Raw genomic sequence first — 17,217 nt, forward strand, 5'->3', positions numbered from 1 at the left:
TAAAGAACAGTAACCATTGCGAGCTAACCATGTGGTGATAGTACTGAAAGTTGGAATACCTGCAATTAAGTGCTTTGTAAAATGAGTGGTTTTCATTCACTCACATAAGATTCTGACATTTAAACTATGTTCCTTCCATTTTGTTCACAGGCTCACCTCGTAGCAGCTTTCGAAAAGAGTTTAGGGAATATGACTGGCCGATTGCAAAGTCTTACCATGACAGCAGAACAAAAGGTATGTTCAGTAATTGCCACCAGGGTTTGAAAGAGGACAGCAAGTTGCATGGGATGCTTAAATAAAACCTGAAATGCAGCTCCTTAAAAAAAAAAAAAATACTACAAAGCATTCATTCTATGCCAAATTACAACAATGACAACATAATATCTTTTTAGATTGAAAGACTTACAATCAGATTCATTCATATTGGCACATACACACACAGTTCTTTCTAGACAGTACATTCTTTACTTCTGACTTAGACTCTTAAGAGAATACTGACTAGGGACCAGCAGTTGGCGTAACGGCTATGTCACTGGACTCCTATGTGGTCAACTGCAGTTCGAGTCCCAGATCCAGTGGCTTAAACTCCCACCGGGTGTGTGTGCATGCATGCCCAAGATCCAAAGAGAAGAGGAGAAGGGATTGTGGTATGGTCGTACTCCCTGGGGGGTGGGGGGGGATTTCTGATTTCTCACTTTCTATCTCTCTGTCTCTCTCTGGCTTTCTGGCTTTCTGGCAAGCATATACGCCTGCTAGCAAAAACCTCTCAAAAAAAAAAAAAAAAAAGACAAAAGAATACTGACTGTTCCAAAAGAGAAACAATTGTCTAAGAGAAAGAGCACCCAAGTAACAAATCATTTTGCAGTTGACAAGAATTGCACTCTGACAAGAATTTTCACAGATATGTGGTCTATAAACCCAATTATAGACCATGTCAGGTGGTCTATAAGCCCAGTTATGGACCATGCCTTTAGGTTGAGATACTTAGGAAGGGTGCCTGGAGAAGATATTAGGACCTTACAGATTAAGAGACTTCTGGTTACAGCTTCTACGAGAAAAATGACAATCCTGTGAAGAACTCGTTGCCATTTGGGGATGATGGCTTTGAAGTAAAGTTATACAATTTATAGCAAAAGCATGAAAATAAACCTGAAGTAGTTTATGGCATGAAAGAAGGAATACCACAAAGGAAGGAACAGAGCTTTTAATTCACAAAGGGAGATATGCTGAGAAGGTTTGCACTGCCAAGAGAGAATCTGGTCACTTTTTCCTATGATGACCAGTTAACTTACTTCCTGTTATTAGCCCTGTCAGAAACAGGTGAAGCCCCTGAGATTGTTGGGGACTTTTTGCAAAAAACTGCCTATGTGCATAATATGGGCAGGAGTCCACAAATTTTTTCTAACACTCAAAGAGAACCAGAATCTATAAAGCACTGGGTATTTTACAAATCTCTCTTGCTATATTTATCTATCTGGGTGGCTTAAATTTTGTCTTTACTTTCTGTGAGGCATTAGCTTTACAAAACTGGAATATATTAACAAATTTGGGGTACTATTACAGATTCTTAAATTTAATAGAGAGTTCAATTAAATCAAAGGAGAAAAATCTAATATTCCTATCTTTGCTTAGTATACCAAGCAAACCCCATATTTTAATTTTTCTTTTATTTCCTAGATTTGCTCTTGAAAGAGAATTCTATCCATTCCTGTCAAACTTGTTCTAGTAGGAAAACTAACAATTCTCTTTAGTGCTCATGAATATCTTTTTTTTTTCTTAGTTTTTTGCTACTTCACAATGTAGCATAAGACCCCAGTAAACAGGACTACAGATTTTTTTTAGAACTGTTAGTAGTACACTGTAGTCCAGTAATCTTGGGTGTGAATTTCCTGGATATGTTTCCTGAGAGCTGTGTAATCTTTGGCTGGCATATATAACCTTTTCCGATTTTCAAGTTTATCATTTTAAAGGCAGAGATGGTAACTATCTTATAGGATCACTACGAGGAGTAAATGAGAAACTATAATTATATCACATGTAGTGGACAATCAAGAAGTGTTACCTTTCTTCACATTTCTCTCTTTATCCCTGGAAAAATATAAAATCAACCAAATCCATTGTTGGCCATAGGTCATCATACATACTGCTGAAAATGGGTGTTAGTACTTAAATCTCAATATCTTCAAAAAATAAAAATATAATTTTTGCCCTCCTATATTTCCAGCAACTCATATTTGTAAGTAATTTTTCTTATAAAATCTGAAAGTACACAGATGTGTTATTTTATAATACCTATGAATAATACCTGATTTAAAAATATATGTCCATAAAATAAGGAATTGTATAATTGTGTATACATTATCCTTAAAATAACATTACCAAAGTTACATTTTTTTCTTTTTTTTGGAGAGGTTTATTTATTTATTTATTTATTTTTGTTATAGGGCGCGTGTGCTCGCCAGACAGACAGAGAGAGACAGAGAGACAGAAAGCGAGAAATCACCCCCCAGGGGTATGGCCATGCTGCAATCCCTACTCCTCCATTCTCCTCTCTGGATCTTGGGCACGCACGCACACGCGCCCGGCGTGAGTTTAAGCCACCAGGTCCAGGATGCGGACCGCAGTCGACTACATGGGAGTCCAGCGACATAGCCATTACGCTAACTGCTGGTCACACAAATTTTTCTTAAAAAGCTATCATGATATCTGAAATTGCCCTTAAGATTTTTTTATATTAAAATAGTGAGCTATTGGAAAAGTCAGTACATATTTTTCTATGTAAAAAAATGCTGCATGATTTTTCCAACAACCCAATAATATAATTATTCTAATTTCAAACTATACACTAAAATAATGCTTTTTTACTAGTTTATTTATTTATTTGGGATTTGTAGCTTACCTATTTCTAGAGTGGTTTTGAGACACCTATAACATTAATTGCATGAATATGATGATGACACACTATGATGATAGAATCTTAACAAAAACTAGCAGAGGAATGTATATAAGAAGATACCTCACCTTAGATAATTACTACTGCAAAGCACTGAACTGAAGTGAATGGAATTGAATGTCAGGGAAGCTAAGGTACAAAGGGAGTTTGCTTGTGTGCTTTATTCTTTTTTTTTTTTTTTCCCCAACCCAAAGAGCATAATTTAGATTGAACAGACAGACTTTTGGGCACTGAATTCAAGGACAAATTTATTGCAAAGATTCTTAAATTGGGGTCATGGAATAACAAAAGACAAAAATCGCTGTTCAAATAGACATTTCTCTAAAAGCTGAGGGCATAACATTTAATCATATTTCAGTAAAGGCATTTCTTTGGGGAACTGAGATAAAAGGGTATATTGCTCTCTGACGATCCAACAATTCTGGAAAATCGCTTGGGGAATATAGAACAGGGTTTTTTAAAACTCTCTTACTGGGAGACACTGACGTTCCAAGATTCAGTTGTCCATTTACTCATTCATCAGATTTATGTATTGAACTTTTACTGTAAGAACAAAACAGGATAGACACATTGATAGTTTAGCCAGCCTGCTATTATTCTAATCATTTTTTAAATAATTATTTTTTAAATTTTATTTGTTATCATTTTTTTTTTAAATTTGTTATACGGCACATGTGCTTACCAAAGAGAGAGCTATTATTCTAATCATTTTTTAAATAATTATTTTTTAAATTTTATTTGTTATCATTTTTTTTTTAATTTGTTATACGGCACATGTGCTTACTGAAGAGAGAGAGATAGAGAGAAAGTGAGGAAGCAAGCTACCACATCAGATACATGGGAGTCTAGTGCCTCAACCACCATGCCACCTTGCTGGCCCCTATACTGATCATTTTATTCCCTAACATTTTATTTCCCTTTCCCAGCCACCTTATGAACAATGGATTTGTTACTATTCAACAATAACTAGTACAGCTAATCTTAAAACCATAGATATCAGTACCTTACATTAAAGGATGGACATGATCCCTAATATTAGTCTCAATGACCCTGTCTATTGGGTCAACAAATCTACTAACTAGCTAGATATGTACATCCATAAAGATTCTTCAAAAATTATGGAAAATATATGTTGTAAAGATACTATGCATGGGACCAGCAGTTAGCATAATGGCTATGTCGCTGGACTCCCACGTAGTCGACCGCGGTTCGATTCCTGGACCTGGTGGCTTAAACTCACGTCGGGCGCATGTGCGTGCGTGCCCAAGATCCCAAGAGGAGAATGGAGGAGAAGGGATTGCGGCATGGCCATCCCCACTGGGGGGTGATTTATCACTTTCTGTCTCTCTTTCTCTCTCTGTCTCTCTGGTGAGCTCATGCGCCCTGTAGCGAAAAACCTCTCCAAAAGAAAAAAAAAAATACTATGCATGGATTTCATATTTTATTTCACCAAAATAAACTTGCACTTTAATTCCATTTTCCCACAAACCTTTTGAAGTGACAATCAATGTCTTTCTCTTTCTCTCTCTTTCTCTCTCTCACACACACACACACACTCACAAACACATGCAGACACCTCATGAAGTTCGTATTAGTCATGTATGCAAATAAAACTCCGTTTTTCATGGAGTTTATATTCTAGTTGATGATGATAAAAATATAATCTAAAGAAGGTATACTTTTTGGGGGGACGGCGATACGCACCATTGAAAAAGTAAAGCTGAGAATGAGAATATTGGAAAGTGAGGTCAGAAGTTGGACCACATGAAAAAACAAAGGCCAGAGAGGTTACATGTTCTCGACTACGAACTTATGAATTAGAGAACCTAAACTAAGACTCAAATCTTCTCTTCTGGCTTCAAGATGTGATTTTCTGAAGTCTCATGGCATTAATAGCCTGAAACCACATCAACATTTTAGTTTGATTTAGACCAAAATCAGTCCCTCAAATTGTGTTCTAACAATTTTCCTTTCTAGATGTCAAATACAAATGATCCCCTTTCCAAATTTGTGTGCCAGAACACTGTTTGGGTTTATTTGCAGCCTAAAAAGAAAGAGAAGACAGATATGAATAACTCAGTAGGCAGAAATGACTGTGCCTTTAGAAATACAATAGTACAATGCCTCGAGAGTTCTCCAAGGGGAGCTCTGTTTCTTCATAATGATTACAGAATGGAAGTCCTGCAGAAGAGCTCCCCAGGCTTTGGGGGAATAAAGAATGCTAATTCAGGGAAAATGTAGGAGTGTATGTCAGAGAGAAAGAAACAGAATGTGCATGAGAAGCAAAGAGGGTAAATTATGGAAGACATTAAAAATATAATCCACTCCTAGCCTTCAACCAGACCCAAATCATGGATCACTGTGCCCAGCATCCTCAGAGAAGTACTCCAGACTTGAACTGGAAGCCTGCCCACATGGGTTTGCCTCATGGAGTATGGCATTTAACTACTGCCCCACCGTCTGGCCTGAAAGCCATTCAAACACTTTTGACACTGGACTAATACGGTAAAATTTAGTTCATGAAGATCAATTTAGCATTATTTTTCAATAGTTTAACAGCATCCCCAGTAGTTTCTCAAAGACATATGTTACATAGTAGAAAACTGTAAGCAGGTGAAAATTAAGAGACTATTCTGACAGGAGGATGAAGTTATCTCAAGGCCTAACCCTACACTTTACCTAAGATTCAGTGGATTTTGATACTGACATAATTTGATCATGAGTTTTACCCTGATTTCAGATCCTTGCCCCTTTACCATTGCTTTTCCACTAGGATTTCATGAAAGCATTAAGACTTAATCAAATAACTTCATTTATTAGCACCTAAAATGGTCATAGCAATGTGTCATCCTTCAGAATTAAGAAAATAGTCACTCAGGGGTCAGCAGATGGCGTGGTGGCTAAGGGTGCTGGACTTCCATGTTGCTGAGTCCCAGACTTGATGGCTTGCTTCCTTTATTTTTTTTTTTTCCCTTTCTCTCTCTGGTCAAATTCAAATTAATTAATTAATTAATTAAAAGAAAATAGTCATTCAGATCCTTGGAAGCACACGAAAGGGGTTCTTCCTTTTTTCCTTATTTTTTTTTGACAGGAGAAACAGAGGTTTCACATGTTCGAAGACATTTCACCTTGGTCTTATGGGGCGAGGAGGGATATTTAAAGCAAAGGGTAAAATAATCATGTGGAAAAGTTCAGGAAAAAGAGATGGTTATAGCTTGAGTGACTGCGTGAGGGAAGATCTCATTACCTGAAATAAGGAAAAAAAAAAGTAGACATTTTTGCAGATATGGAAAGATAACTAGTGCAGGTTTAAACAGATTATGTCAATCAATGTGGAATTTAGCTATCTTTTTATTAAAGATTGTGAAATATTTTATAGGTGCTACTACGACTTACAGTTTTTCTAAAGAACTACTAATGTGAATATGGCTGAACTAATTTTTTCATTGATATGATTTTCCCAATGTTATGTAGTAAATATATTTCTTACTTATTTAAACTTCCTTTGGATTTATTGTGCCACTCTGAGTAACAACTAACCTGCTAATATCTATTGATTTTAAAAAGATACTTAATTTTAGAAAGCAACCATTCTTCTGTCCTATTAAACACAATATTCTAAAAAACAAACAAACAAACGCAACAAGCAACATTCCTTGAACTCTCAACTCTTAAGTTTTTTAAGAACAGGTTTTTAGGACCAGCAAGTGTCGTAATGTCTGCGTTGCTAGATTCCCATGTAGTTGACCATGGTTCGGGTCTCGTACCCGATGGGTTAAACTCCTCCGGGTGCATATGTGTGCATGCCCAAGATTCCAAAAGGAGAATGGAGCAGAAGGGACTGCAGCATGGCCATACCCACTGGAGGGAGAATTCTTGCTTTCTGTCTATCTCTCTGTCTTTCTGGCGAGTGCATGTGCCTTATAGCAAAATCCTCTCAAAAAAAACAAACAAACAAAATACAGGGTTTTTTAAAACACATTTCTCTAGAAAAGATTAAAGTTTTAACACTGGAAAAAGTCAGCTAACTCAAAATTAAGCTCACTTTTTAGACACTGGCATGAGATCTCATTTCCATTTTTCTCTTTTAAAACTACAGCCAAATGTTTTAGCAGATTTTTAATCCACAGTGAAAGCATCATTGATTTTAAATTTAAGGATAAAAATCTAATTTCAATTAAAATTCAACAAGCACTGTAGTGTTTATGTTGTAAAATTAATATTTAAATTTTGTGCTTTATTAAATATGTACCATAAGATACTTTAAATATCCATTTTTAATAAATTCCTGGTAAAAATAGAATGAATTTGGGACCAACAGATGATATAATGTTCATGTTGCTGGACTCCCATGTAAATGACCATGGTTCAAGTCCTGACCCAGTGGTTTAAACCCACTCCGGGCATGTATGCATGTGTGTCCAAGAGGAAAATGGAGGAGAAAGGATTGCAGCATGGCCATCAGCTCTGGAAGATGATTTCTCACTTTCTGTCTCTGTCTCTTTCAGTCTTTCTGGCGAGCACACGCACCCTATAGCAAAAACATCTCTTAAAAAAAAAGAAAAATTTCTAGTAAACAGTTCGTCTCTTACAGAATTTATTTTAGATGGAAAATATGTTAAGTTAAATGGTAAATTTGTAAGTTTTGGTTACTTTATCATGAGTTGGGCATGGGATAGAACACAGAAGTTGGGGAGATAGAAATTATGATTACTTTGGTCTGATTTTTCTGTCATAGCAGGATATTATCCACAAATATGAAATGTTTTATCTGTAATAAATAAAAATTAATTACAGTTAAGTATTTGAAGACCTCTAAATAAATCCGGGAGGTTTCTATTGATATTTCATTATGAGATTCTACAACTTATGAACTACAAAAGCCTGTGGGTGGGTTTGTTTTTTAAAGCTAGCTGTCCTCTCACACAAATATGTCCAATAGTCAATGAAAATAGATCTATAAGATATCATGTATGTGTTATGAAGTTGAATAACATTTCAGTTAACATCGTCTACCTTTGTTTTAAGTGTCTAAGGCTAGAACTGTTACTGGACATTCCCATGTATGAGACAATTTTCTGCAAAGGTGATTTTCAGTGATCTTTACCTTCCTTTGTATGTTATGGGAGGCCTTAAATAAGAACAAACTCTTCACCATGGAGTGAAGAACCTAAGTCAGATTCTTTGACTTTCTGCTGAAAGTGCTAGAGAAAATGATGAGTGACAAATATATTACCGAGGAATTTTCCCTGGAAGAGGTCGACAGGATCTAATTTTTAAGGCTGCATCACCACCAAAAGAATATCCCTTGTTATTGACTTTCTAATGGAAATATCGCTTATGCAGAAACAACACTCAGTTTCTTTGTCCTTCTTTTCCCTCTCTCTTTGTTCTTTATTTATTTTGGTTATCTTCCTCATAATGAGTCATTTCAGGCAAAATTATTTACCAAAACTGTGAATGACCAAATTTATGCAATGATTTTTATATGATTTTAAGATATGGAATATATATATTAAATCATCATTATGATTTGAAAAAGGCTTTATGTTCATCCTAATAGTGTTTTCTTTCAAAAAGAAAATATGAGCTTTATCAAAATTTGAATAGTCAGCTGATTTTTTGAGATAATTTATTATTTGGGGACTGTAGTCTTACTCACTTTTCCCCTATTTTTATGTTGCTTTGGCTTGGTGAGTCTCTGGATCTCCATACTAGGAATTTAATTAGATGAAAAATATCAGAATCTATGATTATTTTGATATGCCAGAAGAATTTAAATGATGACATATAACAGGATTGAGTTCCAACTTTGACACTTGAATGCAGAGAATCAATTACCCAAGTTCAAGCTACTTCAGAAAAAATCTGAAATTACTCACTTGACAAAAAGTCAGTTTCCCATTGACTATAAATGAAGTGCAATGCAACAGTATAATTTTGATATCTAAATAGCTAATGTAATCATAGGTAAGATTGTTAAGTTTGATATCTAATGTGAATGATTTGATATCTTCCTTTACTTTGTAGTAGTAAGCTCTAGGCACCTCCATTTGAAAGAAAGAATAGAAAATAATTTTTAAAAGAAAAACTAAATCCTTTAAGAAAAAAATTGTTAGTTCTAACTCGAGATATAACAAGTAACCAAATCCCTGAGGACTTTGGCACTCCATAAAATCAAACCAATTTAATAGTGAACTATGAATAAATACATTCTATTTCTCTCTCAAGGTATTAACCTTTCTAAACTTCATTTATTCCACAGGAATCTGAACTCATAGAACTCAGAGAAACCATTGAAATGCTGAAGGCCCAGAACTCTGCTGCCCAGGCTGCCATTCAGGGAGCCCTGAATGGTCCAGACCACCCTCCCAAAGGTATATTAAGAAACATTTCTATTTTCATCCACATACAATAGACATCTATTTGTTTATTCTTTTATTAAAGCTACGTTTGCTCAGTGGCATGACCATATAATGAGCAAGTTGATATTAATGTGATCAGAATCCCAATATTTGAGAACAGTAGTTTTCATTATCAAATCATTTTTACATCAACCTCAAGGAACTTACTGCTATAGTCACACATTCATTTCTCTTTACTTGATTTGGTGAAGATGGGGATGCGATGACTGGTGAATGCATGCATATCTGACTTGAAGCAAAACCAATCTAGTTGTGAGTATATTCATAGAGGTCTGGATAGAAACTTAATATGTTGATATACCAAGCAAAAGGCATGAGGAATAACTTCTCCTGGGTGGGGCCAATAAGAAGGTACAGTTCCCATTGCTGATTTAACAATAAGATAATGGACTCGAATTTGGCCTGCTTTTTATTATAACTATGCTCCAACAATTCCAAATAATGAAGATGGTCTTCTCTGCCACCACCCCAACTCTTGGCTTGCCACTGCAGAAATGGTCATTATTGATGTCATGTCATTTTTTTTTTTATTTGCATCGGTCCTATTTATTCATGTCTTGATTCTTTCCAAAGCATTTCGTACACTCAATTTTCTCCCAGATTAAAATCTCTCCCTAAATCCTGCATGTTCTATCATCTCTTTTCCAATTTCCACATAATTTCTAGGAAACAGGTTATAGAATCTTTTAATATTTTCAGCTGTCAAATATCCACTGGAGTTTAACTTCTCCTCCCACCATTCACTAATACTATTTTCTGGAGGATCAGTAGTGACTTACACAACACTAAATCCAGTAAAGCATTTAAAAATATTTGTATTAGACTTGGCAACTGCATTTAATTCTGATGTCCATTCCCTTCTTTTTGAAATACTCATTTTTTAAAAAAATGTTTATAATATCATTGTGGGTTCTCTTTCTCTTCCTTTGAAATGCCTTTCAAAGTTTCTTTTATTGGCTCAGTCTTTTGTATCTATTAATTTTGAATAATGATATGCTAAGCTAGCTTACACTTAAATTCTGTCATTACAATTGTCTATAGGCTACCTAAGATTCTATAGATGCATCTAGTACTGTAGTTATAATTATTGCTCATGTGCTAAAAACCATCAAGTGTATATATCCAGACCATACCCATGTCTTGAAATAGAGATCTAGATATTCATCAGCTACCAAGGAAAGCCTCCAGTAGGATATCTTTGGACATCTGTTTGGCACCTTCACCTAACATCTCTAAAGGTGAACATGTGTTCTTCTACCTCAGACCTGCTTCTCCTTTGGTGCTCTTTGTCCCAGTAAAGTACATTGCTATCCTTCCACATGGCCAGGAAGATAGATATCATGCATGTCTCCTCCTCTCCTGATTCAGTACATTATCAAGTTCTGTGGAGCCCATCCCTTAACTGTCTCTTTCATCTGTTCAGTTTTCTCTCATCCTACTATCATCACCCATCATCTCTCCTCTGAACTTCGACCACAAATTTCTAAGTAGCCTTCTGCTCTTAATCTGATCCCACTCCACACCAGAACAGGTGTCTAGAAGTGTGTATCCGTAGGCATCTGATTTCCTTTCTGATGAAATACAAACTATTAGACATGACATAATCTCTCTTTGCCAGCTTCATTCATTCAACAAATATTTATTGATGACCAAGTATGTGCCAGATATTTTTGTTGACCTTATCTCTTGTTCTTTTGTTATGTTATATATTCTATATTTATTCTATCCTGAGTTTCTTATTTTTCACATTTTTTATGCATTGTTTGTTCAGCATAAAATTTTTTGAGACATTGTAGAAGTAAGCTGAAATATGTCTCCTTCACCCCTAAACTGGATGAGGCTCCTGAGATATGTTTCTGGAAATAGCTGTACTTCTTTTACCAAAATTTGCATTTTACTTTCAGTAACTTTATTTAAAGTCTACCTTTCCTGATTTTTGGTGGAGTTTTTATATATTTAATATTTTTTCACCCTAGTGCCTATGATAATGTCTTATACCTAACAGGGTCTTATTCAAATTTTATAGAAAAGAATAATGTAATTTAAAATATGTACTTGAATTTAAGTTTAGAAAAACAATTATATAAAGTAAGGTGTACTTTAATCGAAGGACAAAGTATTTCTCTAGGGGCTACTTCTGTTAAGAATTTAGCAACTTTCCATGTGGGGGAGTTGATTTATATGCTGCATGGAAAATTACTGCATATTTAAAGCTTATCTTAGAGCTATAATAAAGCAGCTTATGTTCTAAATCTTCATGTTGTAAATAGGTCCAGAAGGGATTTAAAAAGGCTTAATCCTTTCTTTAACACAGCACAAGTCACTGAAGTGAAACTTTCTGGAAGGATTCCTTTTATCTTAAGCAACAGGTGGCTTAATCTATCTACCGGAATTAAAAAATAGAAATTCCTTTGCTCAGAAATGTGGGAGGGCTGTTGCCTGTGATAAACAAAATGATAAAAGTTAAATTCAAATCATTTAAGAAATATTAAAACATAATTTGCCAAGTTTTAAAATGAACAAAAACGACTAAAGGACTGAATGTATACAGGACACTTAGATTAGATTTCTGTAATGTTAAAACTCACTATTAAATCAGAATACAAAGTGATTCTTATCATATTGACTGTTCATATTACATGGAACAACTAGTCCCTTAAATTTGTATCAAAAGATATAAATATATTTGAATTGTATCTTTCCATTGGTTATTAAGGTGCTTTTATAGCCTATATTACATTTGTATTCTTGAAGTTACATTGAAATTCATTTTTACGACGTTTAAAATATTAATGTTATATACATTTTTAGCATATGATCTTAACTTATCTATTTAGAATGAAGTAATACTTTTATAAACAGGTCAAACTAGCAAAAATCACTAACCAATTTATTAGTGTGCTTCCTAGTTCTGTAAACATATGTATCACATTTATTAACAAAGTCAAAAAAAAGTAATAACAGTCTTTACTAAAATAAATTGATTTATTCATTTACAAACATGTTTAAGTGCTTGCTATATACTTTATTAGGTCTTGAAATATAAAGATAAGAAAGAATGCCTCTGTATTCAAGAGGTTTGTAATTCACTACTATCAAAGGTAAATCATATATGTTTATAATAATATAACAAACATAACTGTTAAAAGGCTACTTGTACTTTTCAAAGTAGATAAATGTACTTCTATTTTTAAATTAGTCGTGTAAACAAGGAATTGTTTTTCCTTTGGAATTACCAAGAATAGTTCAATAGCATACGTATTAAGTTGCTGTCAACAGTAAATAATTTTTATAGATAATGGTAGGAAAATATAGTTGTGTTGAATTGAAAAATTTGTTCAGCAGCTACATATTGGTTACCTATTACATGCCGTACTCTGTAAAAGGTCCTAGGAAGATAATGAGTATAAAGGTAAACAAAATGGACACAGTCTGTGTCGTCATCAAGCTTCTAGTCTGGTGGGATAGCAGAAAATAATTGTGTGTGATTATTTGGGTAGCTGAATGGGTACACAAAAATATAAGTTCTATTTTTTTTTTTTGAGAGGTTTATGCTATAGGGCGCGTGCGCTCACCAAAGAGACAGATCTCGGGATCTTGGGCACGCACGCACACACGCCCGGCATGAGTTTAAGCCACCAGGTCCGAGACACGAACCACGGTCGAGTACATGGGAGTCCAGCGACATAGCCATTACTCTAACTGCTGGTTTCTAAAAATATTTATACGTTCTAATATGGACAAGATAAGGTGCCATAGAAAAGGAGGTTCCCACTGAATTTACTAAAGATTGCATAGTCAGGAAAGGCCATTCCAAATTAGCAGTATATAAGGAATAATTATGAAGTCATATTGCAAATATTGGGGATAGAGCATTCTACAGGGGCCTTGAGGTAAGAAATACATTGGTGTCTTTATTGAACTTATACAAGGAAGATAATGACCAAATAAGTAGAACAAGGTTGGACAGATAAGTATTGACCAGATTATTAATGAATTTTCAACTGTATTTGAGAGTTAGAATTTTTTTCTATTCTTATTAAAATGAGAATCTATGGAATGATATTAGAGAACAATGAAGTTTTTCTTTTAAAAGAATAGCTTTAGCTACTTTTGTAGAATGGTTTGAAGGTGAATGAGTAAAGTATCAATCTCTGTTGGAGAGCAGGTAAATTATATATGTAGCTTGACTTGGGACACTGGTAGTGCAGAGGGTGGGAAGTGGAAAATGAGTAAGTGAACAAAATCGAAATTTACACTTTGGGAATAGGCTTCTTCATTCATTCATATAGTTGATACTCATTTGTTTATCCTTTATTTACTGAGCTCTTTGATGCTCCATGTACTGAATCAAATACTTATGAGATAGAATTGTTACAAAAACGTAAAGTACATCCTTTTCATTCTATAGTCTTATTAGAAGTATGCCTTTACTAATCTTTATTGGTACATACAGTCAAAGCTGAAGATAACTAATACCTCCAAGAACTACTTTTGACCTATTTACTTCACCTATTGTTTTATAATTTGAGATTAATCAAAGAAGTCAAATGCAATTTATTAATTCTAGATGTAATAAAAGCTCTGAATACTTTAACAGTTTATTTATACATCTTCTCTATTGGTGAAAGTTAATTATTAGGAAAAAGCTAGGAAATATTAGAAAAAACATCTTGTTCTGAAAAGCTCATTGCCAACTATAGGAGAAATTTAAAAAAATGGATTTCTACACATATTCTTCTATTTTTATTCATATAACTTTCATTTTAGTTGCTTAAGGAGTATTTGGTTCCTTTATTATTGAATTAAAACAGCATAAATAACTCAATTCAGGTTTCAGGATTAGTAACACTTTTGGCATGCAAAAACAGCAAATATTGTCATAATAATTTTTAAAAATAACTAAGAAAATTATACTGACAAGTAACATTTTCCTGCTATAAATTGTCAGTATAACTACTTAATAAAAAATATTAGGGTACTTATTGATATTTATATAGACATATATGAGGATATATACATATATATAGAGATAGATGATGTGTTTATTCATGTGTTTTATGTATATATTTTATTTTAGACATATATACATATACATAATTATTTATTATATATTTTAAAAATAATCAGTTATGATATCATTGCCATGGGTGATTTTTATCATTCAATAAGTCAGTGAACTGGAAATACTTGATTTTATATTATTATCTCCATGAAAACTTTTTGAATTTATAGTAATTTTTGACATCTTATAAGTTCCACTGAGTTTTTTGCTTGGCTAATATGTATTGATGCCAATTAAATATATTGTTAGAAGTAGCCTAAAAGCAAAATTGAACTTTAAAAAATTCTTATGAATTCTGGGACCAGCAGTTGGCGTAATGGCTATGTCACTGGACTCCCATGTAGTCGACTGTGGTTCGAGTCCCGGATCTGGTGGCTTAAATAAACTCAGGCTGGACACGCTGGACACGTGTGCCTGTGTGCCCAAGATCCGGAGAGGAGAATGGAGGAGAAGGAATTACAGCATAGTCATCCATCCCACGGGGGGTGATTTCTTGCTTTCTGTCTCTTCATCTCTCTCTGTCCTTCCGACAAGCACACGCGCCCCATAGCAAAAACCTCTCAAAAAAAAAAAAATCTTATAAATTCTCAGTGTGTCATTAACACTTATTATCAGTTCATTGTAAGTAGATGAGATTTTAATTTGTTTTCATTTTAATAACCATAAATAAATCTTATAAAGTGATTGGATGGACTAAGTACATTCTTTCCCAAAATTATCAAGTAATATTCTCTTCAAAATAATTTGAGTTACTACAGAAGCACTACCTCTTTTTTATAAGTATAACAAACCCATTTACATGCAGGTAGTACAACAGTGATTAGAATCAGTCCAGGTCTGAAGTTGGAGTCGCTATTTCTCAGCTGTGTGACCATGTGCAAATTATATTTAGTAATTAAACTCACTTCAGTAATTTGCGGTTAAAATAAAATTAGGTATACCGGAGACATATTACGCACTTAATAAAAGCAAGCTTTATTATTCCTTTTTTTTTAATTAGTGTTACTATTCTAAGCCATGTACAGAAACTAGGGTATGTTGGACAACTGTACTATCTTAAATATGTTCTCTATTTAATTCACAAACTCATTCTACTTAGACTCTGTCATTGGCTTTTTGACCTTGGTCAAGTTACTTAACTTCTTTGCATTTTGATTTTCTCATCTGTGAGATGATGTGCTTATATAACTTCCACGGTTTGTTTTGGGTTTAGCATGGTATGAGTCTAATGAAATGGAAAGTTTAATGTATTTGGCTTTGGTAATTTGAGTCACTGCATAAATACTAAAAAGGCACAATTAATTCTTATCCTGTTATGAGTTTCTGTTTACTTCATGGAACTAATCATTTAAAATAAATCATTTTGGAAGGAGATCCAGGTACTCAGTAAAAATCCTTAGCATAGCATCTCATTTTTGGAAAAGAACCTATTAAACCACGAGTGCTACAGACTTATATGAGATTCCCATTGAATCTTAATATAGAAAACTCAGTTAATTAGAGAATCTACAGTTATATTTCATTAAATTTATAAATTCAAAATGGTACTGAAATGTTCTGTACAAAAGCCTTGTTGACCTTTATTAGGGAACTCTCTCTCTCAGAAAGCCTAGAAAACGTTATCTATCCAGATTGTGAGCAAATGTGATACTTCTCTGTGTTGCCAGATCTCCGCATCAGAAGACAGCATTCTTCTGAAAGTGTATCTAGTATCAACAGTGCCACAAGCCATTCCAGCATTGGCAGTGGTAATGATGCTGACTCCAAGAAGAAGAAAAAGAAAAACTGGGTAAGCCATTGTCATTCCTCTCATTAACTGCGTAAAGAGTTAGTCTTGTTCTTTTGGAGTTTTAAAGATCTGCAGTCATCTACAGGGTCCCATTCAAGTAACTTGCGCTTCGCAATGGCACTTCTCACAAAGATGAGGGTGGCATGGTGTTTAAAAGCATACATTTTGAAGTTCGTACTAATTCTGAGTGTGCATCTTGACTAAAACTAGGTCGGGCTATTTGTGTTTTTAGGGACTTGAATTTTCTCATCTGTGAAAATAGGATACTTGATAACTGATTTTATAGTTAGAATAAAGAAACATAAGATGGCATTTGTAAGTAAATGGCTTAGAGCTGGGATTTATTGTGGGGGTGCAGATGAAGAAGAAAATATGATGACAATGATGGTGTTGATGAAGATGGTGGTGGTATTAGTGATGGTGGTGTTGAAAGAACAGGCAGAGAATAGGAGTTGCTAAAGAGAGAGAAAGAGACCTTGCAGCTCACCCCATCTCCAGAACCAGCAGGGCACACAGTGTAAATAAAGTTTCACTCAAATCAACTGCTTGTTTTTTTGTTTGTTTGTAGCCAGGAAAATATAGCAGAAATACAAAATTCCACTTTAAGAAAACTGTGTCGTAAGTTTGTTAGAAATATTAGGCCATCGGAAAATCATGACATAGTTTTCTATGCAAAAATGCATCATGACTTTCCTGATGACATAATTTATGATAATATTAAATTAAGCTATTACAAAAAAAAAAAAAAAAACACTGAGAAGAAGAAACCATCCCTGCAACAGGTAAAAAGCCATGAAGTAAAAGATTTCTTTTAATACCATGAAACAAAGATAGCTTTTAAATAAGTACCACCCATGAGACAAGTTTGCTGGAGTGCTTTCTATAAATAATGAAATAAATATTTTTTTGTTTTTAAAAAATGTTTATGCAGGTAATATTTTTAAATACTGATCAGCCTTCATTCCCTTGATTTGTAATTCCACAC

The 17,217-nt window shown here is 34.2% G+C and overlaps 1 protein-coding gene across 1 annotated transcript in view; it reads left to right on the plus strand.

Annotated features, from left to right (window-relative positions):
- NAV3 (neuron navigator 3) overlaps positions 1 to 17,217 on the plus strand; it is a 688,714-nt gene that overhangs the window by 624,532 nt on the left and 46,965 nt on the right. Inside the window, 3 exon segments of the mRNA XM_014585711.2 lie at positions 151 to 234; positions 9,219 to 9,330; positions 16,111 to 16,232. Of these exon segments, the coding sequence (XP_014441197.1) occupies positions 151 to 234; positions 9,219 to 9,330; positions 16,111 to 16,232 (318 nt within the window).

This window comes from Tupaia chinensis, unplaced genomic scaffold (genome assembly GCF_000334495.1).
Source record: "Tupaia chinensis unplaced genomic scaffold, TupChi_1.0 Scaffold000085_1, whole genome shotgun sequence".
NCBI classification, from domain to species: Eukaryota; Metazoa; Chordata; class Mammalia; order Scandentia; family Tupaiidae; genus Tupaia; species Tupaia belangeri.